Source organism: Cutaneotrichosporon oleaginosum, assembly GCF_008065305.1.
Source record: "Cutaneotrichosporon oleaginosum strain ATCC 20508 chromosome Unknown ATCC20508_contig02, whole genome shotgun sequence".
NCBI classification, from domain to species: domain Eukaryota; kingdom Fungi; phylum Basidiomycota; class Tremellomycetes; order Trichosporonales; family Trichosporonaceae; genus Cutaneotrichosporon; species Cutaneotrichosporon oleaginosum.
The window spans coordinates 3,423,748-3,446,248 of record NW_027072171.1 but is presented as its reverse complement, the minus strand read 5'-3'; the positions used below and the strand labels follow the sequence as shown (position 1 = coordinate 3,446,248).

The window sequence follows — 22,501 nt, the reverse complement described above, 5'->3', positions numbered from 1 at the left end:
GACGTCGATCCAGCTTGCAGTTCTGCCGCGGGCCGCGGGGAGGTTGAAGAGTAGTGAACAGTGTACTCGACTATGAGAGGACGGCTGGCAACATACAGGGGGCAATGTCTTGAATCAATATATTGCGCAGTGCGTGCTACTACTTGCAACACGGTGATATCTCCGCTTTGAACTACTCGGCCTGACCAAATGATGGGTTCCTCACCATCATCCGAGGTAGACATTGCTCGTTCTCCATTCCCCATCTCCAACACACTTTCTTCATCATTTATTCCCCATCCTTCATCCGTCCACTGGCACATCCAGCTCTCATTACTAGAAGGACATTTACTGGAGGCTCCGCCAGGAATTCAATATCGCTTGGTCGCTGTTCCCCTCAGGAGGAGACATGCCGCCGCCCATCGACCCCCAATACAACAAAGCCTACCTCCATTCCTACCTCCCCTGTGCGAGTGAGCCGGGGTGAGGGCGCAGAGCCATCCAAAGCGGCCATCGGATACTCCTGGGCAAACAGGCGCAGGTTTCGGTGTCCACACATTTCACCCGGCTTGTCATGCAAGGCGATGAACGCCGGTGAGGGTCGTTTCGCTCAAGGGGCTCTGTGACATGAATGAGGCTGGTGCTGGTGCGCGTATCACTCGTTCGGAAACATTATGAGAGGGCCGTGGGCCGGATGAGGTTGCCTAACAACTGGCCTCATTATCCCACTATTTTTTTTGCACGGCGGCGGTCTATCGGCGTGCTCGCTGTCCGCACAAATTGGTAGCTTCTGACCATACATACACATTCCAAGTTGTATATGACCGTTCCAAACCTTTCACCTCTGCCGAGTCCAACGAAGACGGAAACTTGATCACGTCGCCGTTCTTGGCGAGCCTGTGGGGGATCGCCAGGGCATAAGCTCAGGACCCCGAGTCTAGCGCCAACGAGATCTCGACCTCGCCTCATACACAGCCCGGCAAAAGTCCTCCCAGCGGCATGTCGGCTTGTTCGGGACCGTTCCCACCTTGCGCGCAGTGATCTTGAAACCATGGCCGAGGCAGGGGATGTCAACCACGGCGGTGAAAGTGGCATGGTTGGCCGGGAACGACATCCAGCCCTTGGTTGGTTCGGGATAAACCTGGCCTGTGCCCGTGTCCTCCGAGCGCATGACCAGATAGTACTTGGTCTGGTCAGTCTTCTTAACCTTGGTTGTCTTTCCCCGCTTCGCGACCTTGGTCTTGGAGCCTCGACCCCCTTTGGCCTTGCGTTTGGTCCCCGCTGCGGCACTGGTGCGGTTTTGGTCATCGCCATGGTCGGCATCGGGCTGATCGCTTTCATCTTCGCCGTCCTCGTGAAACAGCGCAGACCTGCCGCCGCCATCACTGTCACTGTGGAATGGCTCGTCTAGAAGCCATGCGAGTTTGTCCTCCTCGGCACTGAGCATCATGATGCCCTTCATCACGCCAAAATCAAAGTCGGCCTGGTAAAGTCCGCGTGATTTGGTGGCGTTGATCGACATGGTCAATTCGCCACGAGTGTTCCACCTCTCCGTGATTTGTGGGCAGTCCAACACGTACTGTCCAACCAATGTTGGGGGTCCACTGGCCTTTGCAGCATGCGCCGCTTGCTCGGCAATGCGCTTCTCACGGGCAATGGCCGCAGCCTGCTGTTTGGCCTTCTCTCCGGCCGCGTGTCCGTCCGCCGCCTGCTGGACCTCGTCTTTATCCCAGCCGAGGTAGACAGTCCGTGTCAACTCGCCTTGCGCTTTGGCCTGGTAAAGGCCAGAGACGGCAGAAGCAGCGTCACATAGCTGGCTGACACGGTACGCGCTATTCCCCGGAAGCGGAAACCCCACCACGTAGGTCGTCCTCTCTCTGTCGGGTTTACCGTCGAGGTCGGTGAAGTACCGCTCCATCGCCCATGTGGGTTGCCTGGCCAGGTCTTCAGGAGAACAAGTAGCAAGCCATTCGGTGTGCATCTCCGCCTGAAGTTTGACGATGTGGGCGGGAACCTCGTCGCACTGGGCGTTAGCGACTCAATATGATTGTCTGCTGGCTCGACACCGGCCAAAGTACTTGCCTTGCCTGCTTGAAGAGCCTTCTTGAGGACATTCGTTCCGCGGCCCTTGAACTCACTCGGCGCATACGTGACACCATAGTGCTGAAGCTGGGCTTGCACGAAATAGCTGTTCTCATAGAGAAGTTTATTTGCCTCGGGCGTGAGCGTAGGGAGAAAGAGTTCCCGTAAGCGCGATCCATCAACGCGTTCCGTTTTGAGGGTGGTGAAGCGGCCGTGGGCGCTCTTGAAGCCGTCGCGGGTAACGCACCCGTCCTTGAGGACGGTTGTTGACGATGACATAGATCCGCGGAAAGTGGAGATGATGTGAAGGAAGGATCAAGACTATTGATGAACGTTTGGCTGTTTGCATGCCAGTCACCATGCATCGGTTGAGTCAACCACGGTCAACCAGGACCGGGGGCCAGAGCGTGAAGGCCCGTGCACGTGACTGCCCTCTGGACGTGGTGGGCATGGTGGGGCGCCTGCAAACAATGCATTTTGTGTCATGCTGTGTGCATATATCTGGCTGCTGTCTGCTTCTTGTTCGGGCGTAACGGCCTTGTTCTAGTTAATAAAGAACGAGAAGATCACTCGAACTCAAAGGAGAGATGACCACACAGTGACGCGACGGAAGCAAAGTCGGCGGATGCCAACAACAAAAGTCATTCGCGTTCCGTGCGGCGGAATGGCGGAGAATCATGCCATCTCCGCTATCTGTTTTCTGACGTCTGAGATTTTAGACCGCCAACTTGCGTTTTACCGCCTTGCGGTTGCCGCGGGCTTGCGTGCTGTGACCACCATGCTTGCTGTCGCCGTTTTGCTCACTCTCGCTGCCATCGCTATCCTGCCTTTTGGAGCCACTTTGCTTGGTGCTATGGCCGTTTTGAAAAGACTGGTCTGCCTGGGTCTGCCAATCGCCACATTCACCATTTCAAGCCTCAATTGAAATTGTTGAAGGTGCTCTTGGGCAGAGAAGGAGGCTTAACCAAGCGGCCTTCCTGTAGTTTGGTTTGGAAACACCCAGTGGATCAAGCTGGAGCAGTTGACAAAGGCTGCTTCGTTCGTTGGCGTGGCCAAGATGTTGTGCTGACCAGAGTTTCCACTTGGTGTCCGATAAACCAGCGCGCAGGCAACTCCTAACCGTCGTGTCTTTAGTCACGTCAACGGTGAAAGCCTTGACCACATTGTAGTGCTTCTTCTTGGCCGCACGGAAGGTAGCGCCCCGTGTACAGAATGATATCCTCTGGCGCGTGTCTTCGGATCGTCAGTCAGCTGGAAGTGAGCTTTCCCGAGCAATGCGGGTTACATGCTTGCTGGCTGCTGGCTGCATGGATGCTGGATCGCGGGAGTCGTGAATGGTAGCTCTGGGATAAAGGGGAGCCAAAGGAAGGAAAGGCTCGACAGAATATCTGATTCAAAAGGCAGGATCTGCTCTGATCATCTGAAAGCTGAAAGAATGTGCGGTTCATCCGTCGAGGATCAACGGACCCGATTGCATCGCTGCGACAAGCTACCTTATACCATAATGCTCTTTTCACTCAACCGCACTGCAAGCTGCCGGCAAGCTTGGCGCCAGATGGCAAGGCGAGCACATGGTGATTGACCAGCACAGAAGCATGGGCAGCTAGCTGGGTTGGGCAGCATGGGCAGGCTGCATCCTACAGCCGATTAGTCCACGAGACCATTAGGAGTTGGGTGACGGGAAGACAACGTTTTGCTTCCGTCCTATTTGCCACCCACCATACCGGTTCGTCATTCAACAACACGGTCCCCAACTACGCACCACTTTCCAGATCATCATCTTAGCATCCGTCATCGCCACCTCGCAGCAACATCCTCGTGTGTCTAACCACGTTCACGCTGGAATATTCTTCTCGATCTCATCTGGCCTTCGATAAGCGTCTCTCACACTCCTTCGTTCATTCAATCACACCTCATCCCTCGCCTCGTCGCCCCACGTTTTGGCCAGATGAAGAGTATCAATCGGTGGTTGTACGGCCCAACTCCGGACGAGCGTGTGCGCGAGTGGCGGCGGAAACTGCGCCAGAACCAGCGTGAAGTGGACCGCGAGATTGCGAATGTACGTGGCTCAAGATGAATCCAAGAGGGAAGGGATGTTTTATCTCATGTCGTCACAGCACCGCTTACACCAGCTCGACCGTGCAACACTCAAGTCGCGCACTGAGCTCAAGACTCTCGCGAAAAAGAACGATGTGAAGAGTGCCCGTATCCTCGCAAAGGAAATTGTGCGCGCGAACAAACAGCGCGACCGGCTGCACTCGACCAAGGCCCGCATCAACTCGGTCGACATGCAGCTGCAGCACCAGCTTGGTGAGTGGCTTTCGGGGCATGCACGGAACTTGAGCTGACAGCAGCAATGGTCAAGGTGACGGGTGCGTTCCAGAAGTCGACCGAGATCATGAAGGCGACGAACCAGCTCGTCAAGCTGCCGCAGCTGAGCGCGACCATGCGGGAAATGAGCATGGAGATGATGAAGGTATGTCGCTGCGCGAGCGCCCTGACAATAGTCTGGGATTATGGAGGAGATGATGGAGGAGACGATGGACGGGCTCGACGACGAAGAGCTCGAGGAAGAGGCGGACGAGGAGGTCGAGAAGGTCCTCTTCGAGCTGACGGACGGCAAGCTCGGCCAGGCGGGGCGCGTGGGCGCCGAGCTGCCGGCCGAAGAGGAGGTGGAGAACGAGGCCGAGATGGAGCGCATGAGGCGCGAGATGAACGATCTGCTCAACGCCTAGTTTTAGAGTACTCTGTGCATGTACCACCATTGTCTATCTCTACATACAGTCGGCGCGGCGTCTAATGGATCCCGAGATCGGTTGGGCTCAGTCAACGGTGACACCCTGGTCGCGGAGCTCGTTCTTGGCCTGCGTAATCTCGGCGAGGAGGGACTCGTACGCTTCAGGCGTGTCGTTGAAGCGGAGCAGGCCGAGGCCGAGGGACATGAGCGAGTATGACCCGAAGCAGACGAGGAGCCACCAAGGGAGCTGATGTGAGCGAGCGCCTCGCGAGGAGATGTCAGAGGGACAAGGCAGCAGGAATCCGCAAAGAATCTCTGTCGGCCGCCCCAATGCCCAAGGGTTCCGCCAACCCCGGGTGACTCACGACTGGCAAGATGAGGCTGGCCGTGTCGCGATCGACAAATGGCACGGGTAGGACCGCGAAGAGCATGAGGAAGTAGACGATCGCGAGCGGCACCGCGGCGGTGAGGAAGCGTTTTCCCTTGGACATGGTGAGCGACAAGTAAGGAGTGTGGAGACAGAAGCTGGACGAGTGGTGAGATTGATGGCGAGGTGCGGTTCACGTCGCGTTGAGCGTGGAGGGAAAGCGGAGACTGATGCCATGTCCGTGTCGGTGGAGGTGGTGAAGTCTGACGTTGGATTGCTTTGGTTCCAACCCTCACGCGACGAATAATCTGGCGAGATCTTGCGAAGCTTGCGACCCGGCCAGAAGCACCAAATACGTCCACTACTACAGCGGTCACGGAGAGTCGTATTCAGAGAGCGCCGCTTTCGAGAGTTCTCGACGTTGCACCTACGATGTTGGACCGCGGCCTGTTATCGGCCCGCCGTGCACTGAGGCCATCAGTCGCGGGGCGTACGCTCACACAGTGGGCACCCTTCAACCGCATGGTCAAGGACGATCCTGGTGCGCCATTCACTACTCCAGACTGCGCTGACGACAGAGTGGGCGAGCAGGAGCGTGTACCTTCGTACGGTGCTGGACCGGCTGCGCGACCATGAGCTGTCCCGACAATGGCGCAGGGATGATAGGTGTGCGTCATCTCCTTGATCGAGGAAGGTGTGGCTCAGCTGCAATTCCTCTGTTCACAACTTGGAATGGTCTCTCCCTCCTTAACCTTGCTCGCTTCTCTCAGGTCGCAGGCAGCTGCTGACCGCAGGGGAGTATTACGCTGAAGCTTTCGACACTCTGTCTCTGCTACAGCCGCGCAAGAAGAAGGCTACGCTCAGTGAAATTGAGCGCGTGCTGCCTCAGGCTGTACGTTTAACGGAGTCAATGCTCGAAATCAGTGCTCACTTCAGAACTCTCCTGCCTGGAATGTCATCCGCAACATCGTTGCGAAAGAGGAAGATGCCTACCTCGAGCAGAGGTCGGAGGAGGAGGTCGCTGGCGTGCTGTTTCGCCGCATATACACCGTTGGGAGGGCGACCGCTGCTCGACTGTGAGTGTCCAGAGGAAGGTCTGCTGACCCAAGAGCGAAGAACGGGCTACGCACTCTGGAAGACTTCGTAGCGCGGCCACGGGTCACGGCGAGCCAGAAGGTGCGAGATGAAAGAAGCTCGAGCTGACAGCAGCTGTCTATTGAGCATCTCTCGGACATGGACATCATGATTCCGAGGAAGGAGATGGACTCGTTCAAGGCGCGCCTTGAAGATGTGTTTCGTCCCAATCCAGACGCAATCCAGGATGGTGCGCCTCAAGACGAGTCACGCTGAACACAGCCACCTTTGAACTCGTGGGATCGTATCGCTGCGGGCAGGAGTACTCCCCCAACATCAAAGCGCTTGTGTACAGCGAGTGAGTCACGCTTGCTCGCACAAGGTCGGCTGACATCTAGCGCGTATACGGACTTCAACAGCGCAACGAGCATTCTGGACGAGGTGTACCGTCGAGTAATGGTCAATGGGCTCATTGAGAATGGCCAAATGCTCTCTATCGGTGAGTTGGGAAGGTTTTGGGAGGAGCGCCACTGACAGATAGCAAGCCGCTCGGATCGGCGACACATTATCGGTTTCACACGAGCCAACGCGCGCAGCCCCTGGCGAATGTTGAGTCTGAAGCTGGTGCCCCGCGACCAACTGCCATTAACGCTGGTCCAAGAGACGGGTGACGGGTTCTTGTGGCGTGTGCTGCGCAGCCAGGCGAAACGAAAGTACGTTGCGGGCCATTGGTGGTTGCAACTCCAAGGCTGATCACAGTGGATACCGCTTCTACCGCAACAATGTGGAGTGGATCCGCCGGACGCCCCGTGCAGAGGAGGGAGGCGTGAATCGTTCTCGCCCTCCGCAACCGAAGACAGAGAAGGAGGTGTTTGACCTGGTGAGTGACCACTTGAGTGCTTGAGCGATCGAGCGATTTCCATGGTCCTGGTTGATACTGACGTCAGGCTAAACTCCCTTATCTTGAGGTTTGTCCGCGGAATACCGCTCCCATCGGATAGATTGCAATGCTGACTGCCAGCCACACCAACGTGTGTACAACGTGTACAGGGATATTCTGCCTACCGAGATCTTGGAGGAGCGATCTGAACCGTGGGAAAATGCCTTTCTCAAATCGCGCAAGCAGCAGGTGGCCGCCAAAGAGTGAGCAGAGTATATCGGCAGACGGCACACTTCGTCGACAGAGGGTTCGACAGGTACGATCATGACTGCACTTGGGTACATATGTCATTGCATGCTGGAAAGCTGCACACCTGTGGGAGCAGGGCAACGACAGATAAACGTGTGCAAGAGAGGAGAGGAGAGGAGGACAGCTGGAGAGCACATAGCCGAGTAGTTGAAGAGCTCAGCGTTGGTCGCGAGTGTCAGGGCAAGCGACACGCGGTTGTGTGCGTGGAATGATGGGAGTGGCCGAAGCCGAAGGGACGGAGGATGTCGAGGGGCTCGAGGGGTTCGAGGCACACCGAAGTGATCTTTGAGGGTGGGTACGGAGCCACGGAGATTACGAGCACTGGAAGAGGCGGGTTCCTTGTCGGGCATAGTCGGGGGGTTGGGGTTGGGGGGGGGGGGCGGGGGGGGGGGGTCAATATAGAGACCGGAAAATTTGATCCCGCTTTCCAGCCGCAGACTGTAAAAGGCATGAGCAAAGATTCGTCCTGGTTATGTATGGCGTGCTGTGTTGGTCGTTGGTCGTAATCGACCACTAGTAGTCCCTGTACGTGCCACGCGACAAGAGCCATCGGCCCATGCACCGTGATCATGGCGTGTAATGGCCGTAATGGGGCACTCGACGACAAGAGGTGGGGCGCTCTGACTGGGCATGCTCAGGCAGCCAGGCGGAGACACACGCCGTTGGTCCCTGGCCAAGCTGGCACTCTTTAGACGCGCCATTCTCATCTTGGCCTCTCTTTTCTTTCCCTCTCCTCTCTTTCCTCATCACCTCTAATCCTCACCTCACCCCCTCTCCTCACCACCCTCACCACCACCTCCTTCATCAAAATGACCTCCGGTGTTAACGGCAACGGCCCCGCCCACCAGCTCGCCCCTGGCCAGTGAGTCTCTTCCCCCCCCCCACGACGTCTTGCATCCTCTCGGCCGGAAAAAAAAATATGGGCCCACAACGCACGTTTGCCCACCACTACCGGCTGCCACGTCGCCTCCATGTTGCTTGCCTAATGGAACTGTATATGGTGCATGTTACATGGCCTGGAGCGTCTCGAAGCTCTTCCTGCATGCTCGCATGTACTCCGCCGTGCTGTGCTCGTCAGCTCTGTCCGCGGGCCCCTTGCCATTGTCATCATTGCAGTCGGCCTCCACACCCCTTCCTCACCTTCCACCCCGGCACCGCCGCTTACACCAAGCTTCCTCTTCACCTCCGAGTCGGTCGGTGAGGGCCACCCCGACAAGATCTGTGACCAGGTCTCGGACGCCATCCTCGACGCCTGCCTCGAGCAGGACCCCCACTCCAAGGTCGCCTGTGAGACTGCCTCCAAGACCGGTATGATCATGGTCTTCGGCGAGATCACCACCAAGGCCAAGCTCGACTACCAGCAGATCATCCGTGAGACCATCAAGAAGATTGGCTACGACCACTCGGACAAGGGCTTCGACTACAAGACCTGCAACGTCCTCGTCGCCATTGAGCAGCAGTCGCCCGACATTGCCCAGGGCCTTGACCACGGTTCGCTCGAGAACCACGGTGCCGGTGACCAGGGCATTATGTGAGTTTCTGGTTGCTTGATATGGCAGAGTGAGAGCGGCGAACCAAATTCCGAACACGAGGACGTGCTGTGGTGTCACCCAGTCGTCTTTGGTTTAGGAGGACCGAGCGATACGGTCGTCTCCGGCCGCGGGAGGGGCGTGCCCCCCCCGGATCGACTCATTTCCTCCCTTTCTTTCCGCTCGCGCCACTGCCTTGATAGATCGAGACCCCCACGCACGGACAATGAGCTGACTTTGCAAGGTTCGGCTACGCCACCGACGAGACCCCCGAGTACATGCCCCTGACCATCATGCTTGCCCACAAGCTCAACGCCGCCATGGCTGAGGCCCGTCGCGACGGCTCGCTCGGCTGGCTCCGCCCCGACTCGAAGACCCAGGTCACCGTCGAGTACAAGAAGGAGGCTTCGGGCGCCGTCGTCCCCCTTCGTGTCGACACCATTGTTATTTCGACCCAGCACGCTGAGGAGATCTCCACCGAGGACCTCCGCTCCGAGATCATGGAGAAGATCATCAAGAAGGTCATCCCCAAGAACCTCCTTGACGACAAGGTCATCTACCACATCCAGCCCTCGGGCCGTTTCGTCATTGGTGGCCCCCAGGGTGACGCTGGTCTCACTGGTCGCAAGATCATTGTCGACACCTACGGTGGCTGGGGTGCCCACGGTGGTGGTGCCTTCTCGGGCAAGGACTTCTCCAAGGTCGACCGCTCGGCTGCCTACACCGCGCGCTGGATCGCCAAGTCGCTCGTTGCCGCCGGCCTCGCCAAGCGTGCCCTCGTCCAGCTCTCGTACGCCATCGGTGTCGCTGAGCCCCTCTCCATCTTCGTCGACACCTACGGCACCGGCAAGAAGTCTGACGACGAGCTCGTTGCCATCATCCGCAACAACTGGGACCTCCGCCCGGGTGTCATCGTCAAGGAGCTTGACCTCCAGAAGCCCATCTACCGCCAGACCGCTGCCTACGGCCACTTCGGCAACCCCGCTTACACGTGGGAGAAGCCCAAGCAGCTCAAGTTCTAAGCGCCTTTTCGGGCGTGCCAGCCCCGTTCTCTTGATGGGTCTAGCATAGATCTTGGTTGTGTCTCTGTCTCTTCGCCAGCGCGCAGCGCCCCGCCCCCGGGGCTGCTGCTCGGGTCTGCCGCCGCGTCTCCGTGCGCTGGGCGTGTCGTCGTTCCCGTGCTCCCTCTTGTATCTCTAACCTCATCATCATCATTGGGAAGCCCCAAACGGGCCCCACGCGCGAGTTCCACCTCCCACGCCCCTCCCCGCACATCAATACCCCCACAGCATATCACATTCCCTTGGTAGACCCATACCCCCCGTCCGGGCGCCAGGCCACGCGGCGCCCGCAGAGTACCCCCAGCACAGGCTGTAACCGGATTACATATGAATGGCGTCAACCGCCACCAGGCATGGGTGTAGGGTGTTTTTTTCGGGAGTGTTGTGCTGCAAACTAACGACCGGATGAATGGCTGCCGACTGATCTGATTGCGGTCGGTGTCAGCACAGTCCAGGCGGTAGAGGCCTATTCTTTACCAGGCGGCGTGGAAAGCGCAGAGTCTATGTTATCGGTGTCACTCCACGTGCACACGTATCCTCACTGATTGATCATAGCTACAGAACATACAACATGGCGCCACCCGTCTCCTAAGGCCTACGTCTAACCAGCCAAGGCCCACAACTTGTTGGCCGTAGCGACGCGGTCGTCAGCAGCCGCGACGACATGGATATCAGGCGCCGAGTTGTTAGACACGAGAATCTTGCCACCCTCGAGCGCGCGGAAGCCGAGCTGCGCGAAGAGCTGAAGGCGGAGGCTGGTATTAGCTCTGGGGGGGTTAATGAAGTGGGGCTCGTGGTGGCGCGGAGCCTCAACACAGCCAAATCCTCCTGCACGCGTCATCTCCCTGCTCAACTCCTTGCCCCTCTCCTTGCTCAATCCCCGCCACCCATATGCTCGCCCATCTCCTCGCCCTTCTCCTACCCCAATCTTCCCGCCCGCCCATCCCCCGCCCGCCTTACTCCACACACAACACTCACACCTTGCTCGCGTCCGTCGCGCCCGCCGTCGGGTCCCACTTGCGCACATCGTCCCGCTCCCCTCGTGCGCGCGTGAGTTCGGCCTCACGCTGCGCGACCCCGTTCGCTTCTTCATTCACCGCCTTGCCGCTCGCATACTGGTCCTTCTCGAGGTCGAGCACACGCGCCTCATACGCCTCAGCGGTGAGTGCGCCCGCAGGGCGCTCAGCGGCGCGGGCAGCCGCCTCGTACCGGTCCGTCAGAACTGGCGTTAGTCGACGGCGCTAGCACAACGCACTGTCCAGCTCGTCCTGCAGCTTGCCGGTTATCGCGCTCCGCTCCATCTCCTTCGCGAGCACCACTTTCTCGGCTTGCGAGATCGAGGCGAACTCCTTCTCCGTGTCCAGCATGCCGCGGAAGTCACGCATGGTCGAGCTGGAGTCAGATCGTTCCGTCCGGGCTTACATCATGTTATCGATCTCGCCCGTGTCGCCACGGATGGGCGCGTATTCTTCGCTGTCGCTGTCCATGTTTGTGTGAGTCAAGCAATAGGGTGACTGAACTAGTTGGAGGGGAAAGTACTCGAAGTCAGTCGCGCATTGCGTTTGTGTACACAAACAAACAAGTCCCGTGGTTTGCACGCCTAACAACGCGGAGAAATTAGGGTGCACAGTTCTCTGGTGCCTTAATTTTCTTCACACATAGGCGCGCTGAATGTCGTCATAGGCCCCGGCCGCCCCACAAGGCGAATGAGGCTGGCACATCACCCTTCTCCACCCTCGCCTCCGTCGCCGCTCGCCCCGCTCCGCACAGCGCCGAGACATCCTCCACACCTCCCTGGCAAGCACCGAGCGCTCGGCTCCACCCTCGACAACTCATTGTCTGAAAGATCGACGTCGCCAACACTAACTGAACCCCCATTAACCCGCCGCCATCCTCTGTGCAGATCCTACAGATCGAACCCCCCCACTGTAGCTCTGTCGCTCAATCTCGGCCACGCCACTTTGCCCTTTCACCCACTCCATCCTCTCCCCCGTCAGCACTCGACCTCCGACCATGGCCGCTCCCGCCCCACGACGCCACAAGCCTGGGCGCGTTGCCGAGGGCCGCCGCATCTCCCGCGACAACGGCTCGTCCCAAGACGCAAGTGAGGAAGGTATGCATCCGCGCTGTTGGCCCCGTCGCGTTGCCATGTCGTGCTGACACGATGCCACGCCGTCCCCGCCTGCGATTCGTCGTCTCCACCGGCTACCCGACGTCACGCACCCCACGCACCACCGTCTTAACCCTCAACCTCAACCCGCGCCGCAACTCCCACCTTGACTTTTCCTTTATTTTACAGACAACGACGTGTCCGACGTCGGCAGCCTCATCTCCGTCACTGCGCCCAGCCTCACCCCCTCCGCGGCCAGCTCCCCACGCCTCGGTCAGCCGCGCCACCCCCCGACCCTGCCACTCAACGCGATCCTCCGCCGCTCCGGCGACAAGCGCACTCAGCTGAGCGAGAGCGAAGGCGTCGAGTCTCCGACGTGAGTGTGTCCGTCGTCGAGGCGCGACGTGGCGTCGTAGGCCTTGTTGTGGCACCTGTGGCACCTGTCTGCACTGAAGGAAGGACCTCATTAGCCTCGCCAAGGGTTGGCTGATCTTGCTGTGCATGCTTTTAGCCCAAATCACTAACCTCCCTTGCTTAGCTTCTCGCCCGCTGACGCGCAGATACGACGGCGACATCGAATCCTCGTCGACTATCGGGACGCCCATTACGTCCCACTACCCGCACGACAGCTACCGTCGACCCGTGTCTCCCACGCCGGGGTCCACCACTGCAAACCACCTCGGGAGAGCGCCCACGCCCCGCGCCATGGCGAACCACGCGGATGAAGGCCGGTGCCACTGCCACCGTGCGCCGGACGACGTGCCCGTCGCCGAGAGCCAGGCCCTCAAGAATCCCTACAAGCACCGCGACACGCCGGGCATGAATGCCGGCCCGATGCGCATGTACGAGCTCCCGCACGAGCTGGAGGAAGAGGACATCCGCGCGTTCGTGCAGCGCGCGATCGACGGTCAGGGGCTCGAGGACGGCGTCGACCGCTGGTGGCGCACGTCCCCGCCGCCCTCGGACCGCCCTGTTCGCATCTACGCCGACGGCGTGTACGACCTCTTCCACTTCGGGCACGCGCTGCAGCTGCGCCAGGCCAAGCTCTCCTTCCCCAACGTGCACTTGCTCGCGGGCGTATGCTCGGACGCGCTTTGTGCCGAGAACAAGAGCCCGCCCGCTATGACCCACGCCGAGCGCGTCGCCGCCGTCCGCCAGTGCCGCTGGGTCGACGAGGTTGTCCCCGACGCCCCGTGGGCCCCGGACCAGGCGTGGATCGACAAGCACCGCATCGACTACATCGCCCACGACGAAATCGTCTACCCGTCCAAGGATCACGATGATGTGTACGCATTCATCAAGGGACAGGGTGAGTAGTTGGGCGAGTCGGATTGATGGCGCGATGTGTGATCGCCGCTGGAGTCTCCGAGAGGCTTCTTGTCTGTCGGCGGCCGGTTTGCATGGTGATTGCCACTTTTTGTGAAGCCATCACCCCATCTTCCTCGGCAGGCTCGCGCTTGACCGCTCAATAATCCACATCTCCAAGCTGACCTCAGGCAAGTTCCTCCCGACGCGCCGTACGCCGGCCATCTCCACCTCGGACCTCTTGGAGCGCATCGTGCGCGGATACCGCGAGTCGTTCTTCGACACCAAGCTCGAGAAGAACGGACAAATCGACCTGCTGGCATGCGACGTCGAGTGGGACAGCGACTTCTCCTCGAACCGGCGGCAGCAGCGGCGGCTGCGTGCGCGCGGCCTCGACAGCGCGGACATAAGCCAGAGCAACAGCGCGGCGCCGAGCGCGCCGAACTCGGAGCCCGGCACGCCCGTCAAGCCGTTGACGTCGTTGTCGATCGTCGAGAATGCGCAGTAGGAAACGGGCACGACAGGGTAGAGAGAGCGATATACCCGCGAGCGCTAGATGATATCTATGATTATTGCGATGCTGATGTGATCACTGACGAGACGCCACGAGGTGCGAGGTGGCGAGCGACGGCTGCACCAGTTTTCGCACACTTTGTCTTCAGTTTGTTGGCGATGCGAGGATGGGATGGGGAGAGGGCACAAACGGTGGACGGGGTTAGCATGGAACACATGAGTGCGAAGCCGACCAGGAGCGACAAGGCGAGGACGCGCGGGGAGCGACGACTCAGCGAAGATGGCCTCGCTCCCCAGCATCACTGACACGCGCGACGTGATACCACCCTCGCTCCTGCATCACTGACCGTCCACTGACGCATATAGACGCGCCCCATGTCCTCACACCAGCACACACAATGAACGACGAATACACGCCCGCGTCGGACGAGTCTGGTGAGTCCCTCCTGCCGTCTCCCCTCATCCTCTCCTCCTCCTCCCCTCCTCCCCTCCTCTCTTGCGCCTCCCAAGACACCGCTCACACAGACTCGTCCGGCTCGCACACAATCGAGCGCTGCCCCGCATGCAACGACCTGCTGTGGGCCGACGCCGCGCACTGGTGTCCCGCGCGGCGCCACGAGACGTGGGAGGACGAGGGGGAATGGGAGGACGTGTCGCAGTCCGACGGAGGGGGGGAGGGTGAGGGAGAGAGGGGCGAGGACGGGAGCCCGTGGGAGAGCGAGAGCGAGAGTGATAGCTACAGCGACAGCGACACCGAGGCCGAGGCCGAGGACGAGGGCGCGAGCGACAGCGAAAGTGACAGCGACAGCGACAGTGACAGCTACGACGATCACCCGATGATGTTCGTCCTCGAGCTCAACTAGCCTCGTGACATGTCTCCTCTCACACGAGCAGCCCCAAGCCCATATGTTGTACTCTTATGCATGCTACATGATACAGCGATATCACGCGCCGTTCGCCTCCATGGCCGCCAGGCCCGCTTCGGCCTCGAGCACCTGCTTGTCCGTCTCGAGGCTTTCGACGGCCTCGAGCGCCGCGCGCCGCCGGTCATTCAGCTCCGCGTAGCGCGCCTGCAAGTCGCGCTCGCGGCGCTCGAGCGCGTCGACCTCGGCGCGCAGCTTCTCCACGCGCCCCGGCGCAGCCGCCTTCTCCATGCCGAGCAGCATCGTGAACGTGTCGTGGTCGCGCTTGGTGGCGTGGATCTCGTCGATGCCGCTCACAATCGCGGCGCGGTGCTTGGCGTTCAGCGCGACATATCCGCCAAACTGTTTGCCGAGCTTCTTCTCCGCCTTGGCGGCCCGCGTCGCCTCCGCCACCATGCGCTCGCGGCTCGCTGCGATGACCTGCGCGTACTCGGCCGGCGTAAGGGACGAGCGCTCCACCCACCCGCTGCCAGGCAGATAGACCATACCCTTGCTCGCGGCAGACCACGAGCCGTCGAAGGCCTCGTCATCCTCCTTCGCCGCGGAGCCGATCACCACGGCAGTCTGTGTCTCGCTTGCGCCCGGGAGGCCGAGGGCGCCAGCCACTTCGGCATGGATTGCCGCTTTGGCCGCAGCCACGAACTCGTCCTCAGGCATGTCGTAGTTGCTCGCAACGTTGCCAGGGGTGCGCGTCCCGGGAAGCGGGTGGGCAATCGCGTCGTGCGCCATGAGCGCGGCCATCTCCTCGTTAATGAGGCGCAGAGCCGCCGCAAGGCTCGCCTCGGCGTCGGCCGTCGCGGCGTTCAGCTGCCGCAGCACCGCGCGGGCATCCACGTTGGCGGGGCGGGGAAGACCCTTCTTGACTACTTGGGAGCGCCGCTCAAGTTCGAGGCGCTCCTCCTCCTCGCGCGCAGCCTTGAGGCGCGCGTCGCGGTCGGCAGCGTCCTCCTCAGTCATGGGCACATCCTCGACATCTTCCTCCTCGTCCTCGGGGTCCTCAAGTTCAAAGTTGTTTTCGGGACGCGGGAGCGACGCGAAACCAGCCTGCAGAGCGCGTTTGGCGTCCTTGAGACGCCGCCGCTCGTCAGCCGGAGTCTCGCCCCACTCCCCGCGGTTGTTGATTGTCAGGTTGTCGCGGAACGGCGTAGCGCCTGGTCCTCGAGGGGTGCTCATCACTCCGCCAACGGTGCGAGGAGTAGCTAGCGGGTTCACCGTCACGGGGGCCGAGTGGCGCGGCGTCGCGGACTCATTGCCGGTCCCGAGGTCGCGCGAGAGGAGAGGCGTGTTTTCATCACCAAGCAGAGGGGTCTGCACGTTCGTCAGCCGACGCAAGTTGCGCGCCTCCTGCATGATGTTGTCGTGCTCGGCGTCGACGCGTGGCGTGCGCGCCATCCGCGCTTGGCTGAGGTTCTCGTACTCTCCGACGAGCTGGTCGGTCGCACCGCCCTCACCCGCTACAAGCCCACGAGCGGCCTCGCCTGCCTGCCCGATCTTGACAATCTCCTCGAGCTCGCGCTCGCCAACCTGGGGCGTGGGGAGGTTGAGTTTGCGGCGGCGAATAGTCTGCTCCTGCTCTTTGAGCTTCTTGATCTGCGCCTCGCGCGCCTTGACAAACTCAGTGGCCGACTGCTTCTCGCTCTTTTGCCGCTTGTTCTTGCCCGCCTCCTCGTCTAGTTCCTGCTTGCGCTTGCCTTCGAGGGCGCGCAGCGACGAGCCCACCACTGGCTCATACTTCTTGGCGCGCTCCTCGGCCGTGTCGTAGAATCCTGGCGCAGGCTGCTTCTCGAAGGGGATGTCGGCATTATAGTCCATCCCCTTCTTCTTCTTGGTCTCGCGCAAATTGATGCCCGCAGCCTTGAGCTCACGCTTCTTCTGCAGGAACGCGACGCGACGCGCCTCCTCCAGCTGCCGCTCACGCGCCTTGCGCTTTGCCTTCTTGCCCTGCGTGTTGGCGAGACGCGCGCGCGCCTCGGACAGCATCTCCTTCTCGTCATCGTCCATGTCGACCGGGTCAGGGCGTGCGGGACGAGACTCGGGCTGCGTGTCGATCTCGCCGGTGCGCAAACCGAACGCAGGCTTGGACGCCTCGTTGTCGCCGTCACCCATCCCGAGCTCCTCGTTCTCTGCCTTCTCTGCGTCGTCTAGTAGTTTCTGGTACCGCTCGAGACACTGCGTCGCTGTTCGCCCGACCAACGGCGCAATCGTGCGCCATTGTGTCGGCATCAGCTTGGCGAGATGTAGTAGCTTCTCATCTTCAGTCTGGCGTCAGTCGTATGCCACGCAGCTGAAGAAACTCACCTTTGACCATTCGACCTTCTTGATGGATGGATCAAGCCATTCGTACCAGCGCGCCTTGCACTGCTTCGGCGACTTGCGCACCAGAAGCGATGAGATACGCGCCCACTGGTTTTTGCCGTATTTTGCGATGGCCGCTTTGAGAATCTCATCCTCGGTGTTGCGCCACACACCGCCCTTGATGATGATGCGGACCTGGAGTCAGCTCGGATCTGGTCATGTAGCGCACCATGCTGGATCACGCAGGTCCCAGGCAGCTGCTTAAGCGGTCCGGAAGTCGTGAGAGGGGTTAAGATGGACGTTGCCGACGTTGTTGTTGCCGACAATGGGACTGGGTGCTCAACAAGCATCGAGTTGAACTGACATTAGGTGGCAACTTCAAGGCTCCGGGCGGAGATACCGGGTGTATTGTTTGTGGCGTCCTCCTGGTGGCGGTTCGATCCCCGCACGGACCATTGAATTGTTTGTGCCTCGTAGATCTGCTCTCCTCATGTCACCGTGCATGTGATGGAGTGATGGTTTCATACCAAACGCACCGGCGGGCCAGTCTATCTTTCTTATTCCGTGTTCACTTTCTCATCGTTCTCTGTTTCTTTGAATCAGTCCATCGTACTTCCGAGACATGCGAGACAGCGGCTCGGGTGGCGCGAGGGGTGGAGGTGTGTCGTCATGCTGCTCCGCATGACCCGGGTATGCCGCCCACCGGCACGACGCGGCCATGAGTCCACAGCATCTCTTATCGCTCACCACTACCTCTTGACCTCTTGACAGCTCGAATCAATATGACCAGCAAACCTCTCCTCTCCGACCGCGGGCCGACTTACAACTCGACCGCGCCGCCACAGGCGGCGTTCTCCGCAGCGGCGAACTCCGTTCCCGCGGCTCGCAATGGCGCCAGCGGCAATGGGGGTGCCGTCGACCTGCTCCCAACACATATGGGACGTAAAAGCGGCTGGCTCGCCACGCAGTTGCGCGGGAGCGTCGATCCGAACAAGTGCGACTTGATCGGCGTGTACGGCTGCCTGCTCACGGGCTTCACGTCAGCCGTCTCATTCACCGTAAGTTCGAGGGACGAGATGTGCTGACATCAGGCATGTTACGTCTGGTGCGTTACAAGTGCCTCGCTGTGCTCGATGCTGACGTTGTCTTTCCTGTTCATGCTCACACGCCGCTCCTTGTTGACAAACACTAACATGCCTCATTCCCTGCTCAACAACTCGCATCCCTGCCCGACGTCAACGCCCTGTTCGCTGTACTCGTCTTACCCGTACCCGGGATTATCACCCTCAAACCTGCAGGCCAGGGTTTCAGACAGGCAACGTCGCGCAGCTCGCCATTGCCATGGCGCGCAACTTCGACCCGCCCGCCACACGCACGCGAGGCTTCCAAAAGGGCGACCAGCAGGCGCTCACAGCGCTCGCGACGTTCTGGCTCGGGACGAGCCTGGGCCGCATCGGCGCCAGGGTCGGCAACACGCGGCGCGCATGGCTTGTCACCTCGTCCATCCTGCAGATGTTGATGGCCGCGATTGCCGCCCTGCTAGCCCACTATTCCGGCGAGAGCCCTTACGCAGCGTAAGTCACGTTCCAGGGCGAGCGAGAGTTATCGGGAAATCAGAGTTCAGTGCTATCACTCGTATACGGCGCTCAACGAGCTCGATGCGCCACGCCACACGATGCACGGCCCCCCGACATCGAAAGTGATAGCGCTTGTCCGAGCGCTCACCGGGTTCCGATCTGTCGGGGGCAGGCACGCCCTCCCTGCGCCGCGGAATGAGTTGGCAGCGCACAAAGCTGACCCCAGCGACCGCGCGCACCCGTCGTGGGCATCGCCGATGGGCATGGGCGCGCTCGCGTTCCTCTCGGCCAGCCTGGGCTTGCAGGGCATCGTGGGCAAGCGAATCGGGAGCGCGATGAACACGACCGTGGTGCTCACGACGACGTGGGTCGAGATCTTCAACGACCCGAACCTGTTCAAGCTGCGCGCCGTGCCGAGCCGCGACATGCGCATCGCGGGCGTTCTCGCCGTTCTGGTAGGCGCGTTTAGTGCACGTGCGCTCCTCGGCGTCATCGGGCAGGGCGGGACCGTCGGCGTCCTCTGCGCCCTGCGCGTGCTGCAGGGCATGTGGTGGGTCGTCGTCCCGTCGCCCTAGCGCTATCGGGCTATCGAGCGCTGGTCGCCGCGGGATGGGGCGCTCGCCGACGAGGAGATACGCTTGTCCGTCTCACGGCTATTCATCCGTCAGGTCGCGTGCGGCGTGACATGTGGCCATGAGTAATCGTACGGCACCCCGCCCATTTCATCTGCCCGAAATCCGCTCTAAATAGCGGAACGAGGATGCCTTTCCCTTATCGAGGCGCTATTCTGCGCTTGTATCGCGGCTATCCTGATGTATCTGCTTGTTTTGCACGGCCACGCTCTAGCCATTGCAGTGTGTGATGTGCTCCATTGTGTGCTCCATTCGTAATCATCATTAAATCTCCGTGTGCGGGAGGGTACTCGGGTGCGGGCGTATGCGCCATGCGTCACCGTCAGGAGTTGCACAAAGAAACTGATCCGGACCACGTCGATCCAGGGCCGTGCTCGGAGGTCCCGATCTCGGCGCAGACAACAAGTGTCAGGACGCACAGTGATGGGTCCCCTCCCAGTTCTTCCGACAAGGAAATATGCACATGGCACAGGATGCGCATCCGTCACACGACCCCGCGCCGCATGGCAAGAGGTGGCGCGAGGAAATAAGGTTAGGAGGGCACTGAGGGCTTGTTGTTTCGAATAGGAGCACCTGGATGGTGCATGACGGCGACACACGCTTGTGGTGTCGAGTGTCAGCTTCACAGGTGCTTGTGGCGGCGATGAACGGCGGTGGTAACGGCGTCACGTGCTGAACTGTCCGATTCCGGGATCGCAGTGCACGTGTGTGGATTCCGTGCACCGACAGTGATTGGCTCACGTCATCAGAAGTCGGTCTTAAGAGGGTGCTTCATTGACGTCGATTCGGTGATCAAAAGGCTTTCGCAGTGACGCTCACATGCTCATATGACGGCGACTTGCCGTACATGTGACCTGTGTAGGTGCCTCGCCCTTGTGCCGTATCTAGGATGCTGCGCGTCTGGTGTTCGATGTCATGCTGCCAGGCCGAGAACAGTGTCGGGCGACCTGTGCGGCGGGGGCGGCGTCAGTATGTCAGTTGGCTTGGCCAGATCATGGAGATGAGACTGATATTGAAGGGCCGCTCGACAAATCCACCAGAAAAGCTGGCCACTTGCTGAAGGCCCGTACTGCCAAGCTTGGATTATCCGTGCTTGCACGTCTTTGCACGGGGCTAATAAGACGCTCGCTACTACTGAGTGCATGGTGGGGGAGGTGGGGAGAGAGGACAATCAAGCTCTGTTCCTTGATGGCGCGAAATAGAGTTCGGAGGTGAGTTGTGCAACAGGGATGGAGGCGACCGGAAAAGTCGGTGCCGTAATACCTGCCGCACCTGGTCGCAGACTCAGGAGGAGGTGAGTAACGCTTTTGTTTGCGGTGTGCGTGGATAATCGAGCATGTGGGCGCCTGGAGTTGTCGTCAGCAAAGTGGCACTTCCGCTCATGCGGGCATGCGGGCATTGCTACGCTCCACCGCGCTCGGCGGCGGTCGTTAGAAGGTCCAGAAGGTCTTGGCATCGATACGCGCAGCGCCATGACTGACAGGCCTTCATCTATCTTCATTTAATGGCAAGATGTGAAGCGAGGACGGTGATTTTGGACGGGAATGATCCTGATAGATCGATGGAGGCTTCACGCGGGGATTGATGTTGTGCAGACGAGGCGGGTATCGCGGGGACGGATCCAGATGCTCCCGCGTGGCCGAAGCGGTGTTGGCGGAGAGGCGAGGGGAATGGTGAACTTAATGTGGCGATGTCACTCGCCACGTTACGACCCGACGGCGGATGGGAGGCATGGATCGGCGCGATCGCCGCTCCGCCCTCGCTACATGGAACGCCGATCATGGCTCGGCGAGGCGGCATGGGAGCTCGGGAATACCTTTTCGACGCCCGGCGTCGGGAAGTGTGCTTGGCATTGCGCGTGCGTGTTCGTTGCGGCCTCGCTTGTCAGTGCTTCGGCGAGCTCCGAAACACCAGGCAACAGGCAAGGTGTACGAGCAGCAAGCGCTCGCAAGCGCCCGTCTTGACAGATACGGGGTTACGAAGACGGCGCGAGGCACACCGCGTAAGACATGTTCAAGGTGGTAAGCGAGAGCACACTCATGGGCAGGGTGGGGGAAGCTGGAGCAAACGAAGTCGCTCGCTCGCTGTGCCGTTGTCTGTACTCCGCAGGGCTCGAGCCTCGGTGGAGTTGAAGACTACAGTGGCCATCTACTTCCAGTGACGCGCAAGGCCGTCGCACGAACTCTGTAAACCCCCGGTCCACCTTCTCGTCCGTCAGCCCCGCCCGTCTGTAGCCAGTGACGAGCCACAATACGCCGTCCAAGCCTGCAGTCCTGCCGGCGGGAATGGAAGTTTCGGTGCGCAAAGGTGCGCAAGGCCCGGGGCCTGAGCCGTACGGTCGTCGGACCCCCTGATTTCCAGCTCTCAGCCTCTTGCTTTGTGCGTCGAGCTCTCGACAGCAGGTCCGGGGATCCGAATAGGCGCAGCCTAGAGCGTCGTACGTGCGCTCGAGTGCAGCAGAGTGGTTGAAGCGATGGAGGAGTGGGGCTGGTCGGGGATAAGCATTTATGCTCTGCTTGCCCCTGCTAAGTATTGGTTCCTGGGGCAGGGTGCAGTTGGGGGAGCCTCCTGACATACTGCCACTCTTCTTGGGCGTCTTGTCCACGGTCCACGAGCCATCAGTTCTAGACGTGTTCAAGGCAGGCCCCAAACCGACCCGAGAGCCTGGTCGACAAGGTTTTACCGCCTCTCCGCGGCCCAGACGTGACCGGAATGAATGCAGCAATGTGTTTGGCGGGTGTCACGTCTCGACGTCAGCACGTTTGGGACCCTCGCCCTCTCCAACGCTCGTGGGCGAGGCGCTTGCAGACCCGATGCACCGCGCGACTTTTGTTCTTGCCGTCCTGCTCTGGCCCCCCCGTCCCCCTCCTTTCTCTTTGGCGGTCATCCGTAGCCGCATGACCCGCAGCAGCTCCTCTCCTCTTCGTGAGCCCGCCGCCAAAAATAGTTGCTGGCTGGACGTGGACATTGTCTTGCCCGTTCCCCTCGCTAATCGCCAAACTTGGCCAGACGCACAAGAGCGGCTTTGTTCCACCTCGCCAGAGCAGTGAGTTTACGACGTTGTTTCACCGCGCGTCCACGACGGCCCTTCACGGCGTTTTGCCAAGCCTCAGGAACGGTTCAAGACC

General features: G+C 60.2%; 9 protein-coding genes across 9 annotated transcripts; 6 read left to right on the top strand and 3 right to left on the bottom strand.

Moving 5' to 3' along the window:
• Positions 1–916: 916 nt before the first annotated feature.
• COLE_03052 (uncharacterized protein) lies at positions 917–2,340 on the bottom strand (the record flags this gene model as incomplete). The annotated part of the gene is made up of 2 exons (XM_018422970.2): positions 917–2,002; positions 2,062–2,340. 2 exons carry the CDS (start codon positions 2,338–2,340, stop codon positions 917–919), a joined length of 1,365 nt encoding a protein of 454 aa, XP_018279431.1.
• A 1,669-nt stretch (positions 2,341–4,009) lies between these two features.
• Positions 4,010–4,796, top strand: COLE_03051 (uncharacterized protein; the record flags this gene model as incomplete). Its single annotated transcript, XM_018421329.2, has 4 exons — positions 4,010–4,120; positions 4,194–4,371; positions 4,416–4,537; positions 4,569–4,796. 4 exons carry the CDS (start codon positions 4,010–4,012, stop codon positions 4,794–4,796), a joined length of 639 nt encoding a protein of 212 aa, XP_018279430.1.
• Positions 4,797–4,883: 87 nt separating this feature from the next.
• Positions 4,884–5,289, bottom strand: COLE_03050 (uncharacterized protein; the record flags this gene model as incomplete). The annotated part of the gene is made up of 2 exons (XM_018422969.2): positions 4,884–5,045; positions 5,164–5,289. The coding sequence occupies 2 exons, from the start codon at positions 5,287–5,289 to the stop codon at positions 4,884–4,886; spliced, it is 288 nt and encodes a 95-aa protein (XP_018279429.1).
• Positions 5,290–5,797: 508 nt separating this feature from the next.
• On the top strand, positions 5,798–6,992 carry COLE_03049 (uncharacterized protein; the record flags this gene model as incomplete). Its single annotated transcript, XM_018427374.2, has 8 exons — positions 5,798–5,831; positions 5,960–6,057; positions 6,102–6,241; positions 6,275–6,341; positions 6,375–6,489; positions 6,522–6,597; positions 6,638–6,738; positions 6,781–6,992. The coding sequence occupies 8 exons, from the start codon at positions 5,798–5,800 to the stop codon at positions 6,990–6,992; spliced, it is 843 nt and encodes a 280-aa protein (XP_018279428.1).
• Positions 6,993–8,237: 1,245 nt separating this feature from the next.
• COLE_03048 (uncharacterized protein) lies at positions 8,238–9,979 on the top strand (the record flags this gene model as incomplete). Its single annotated transcript, XM_018427373.2, has 3 exons — positions 8,238–8,290; positions 8,600–8,959; positions 9,202–9,979. The coding sequence occupies 3 exons, from the start codon at positions 8,238–8,240 to the stop codon at positions 9,977–9,979; spliced, it is 1,191 nt and encodes a 396-aa protein (XP_018279427.1).
• A 640-nt stretch (positions 9,980–10,619) lies between these two features.
• Positions 10,620–11,505, bottom strand: COLE_03047 (uncharacterized protein; the record flags this gene model as incomplete). Its single annotated transcript, XM_018425996.2, has 4 exons — positions 10,620–10,773; positions 10,997–11,240; positions 11,274–11,410; positions 11,441–11,505. The coding sequence occupies 4 exons, from the start codon at positions 11,503–11,505 to the stop codon at positions 10,620–10,622; spliced, it is 600 nt and encodes a 199-aa protein (XP_018279426.1).
• Positions 11,506–12,031: 526 nt separating this feature from the next.
• COLE_03046 (uncharacterized protein) lies at positions 12,032–13,941 on the top strand (the record flags this gene model as incomplete). Its single annotated transcript, XM_018422968.2, has 4 exons — positions 12,032–12,131; positions 12,318–12,504; positions 12,689–13,437; positions 13,625–13,941. 4 exons carry the CDS (start codon positions 12,032–12,034, stop codon positions 13,939–13,941), a joined length of 1,353 nt encoding a protein of 450 aa, XP_018279425.1.
• A 403-nt stretch (positions 13,942–14,344) lies between these two features.
• On the top strand, positions 14,345–14,809 carry COLE_03045 (uncharacterized protein; the record flags this gene model as incomplete). The annotated part of the gene is made up of 2 exons (XM_018425338.1): positions 14,345–14,381; positions 14,472–14,809. 2 exons carry the CDS (start codon positions 14,345–14,347, stop codon positions 14,807–14,809), a joined length of 375 nt encoding a protein of 124 aa, XP_018279424.1.
• A 3,290-nt stretch (positions 14,810–18,099) lies between these two features.
• Positions 18,100–19,316, top strand: COLE_03044 (uncharacterized protein; the record flags this gene model as incomplete). Its single annotated transcript, XM_018422967.2, has 4 exons — positions 18,100–18,222; positions 18,256–18,269; positions 18,463–18,738; positions 18,968–19,316. The coding sequence occupies 4 exons, from the start codon at positions 18,100–18,102 to the stop codon at positions 19,314–19,316; spliced, it is 762 nt and encodes a 253-aa protein (XP_018279422.2).
• Between the last annotated feature and the right edge of the window lie 3,185 nt (positions 19,317–22,501).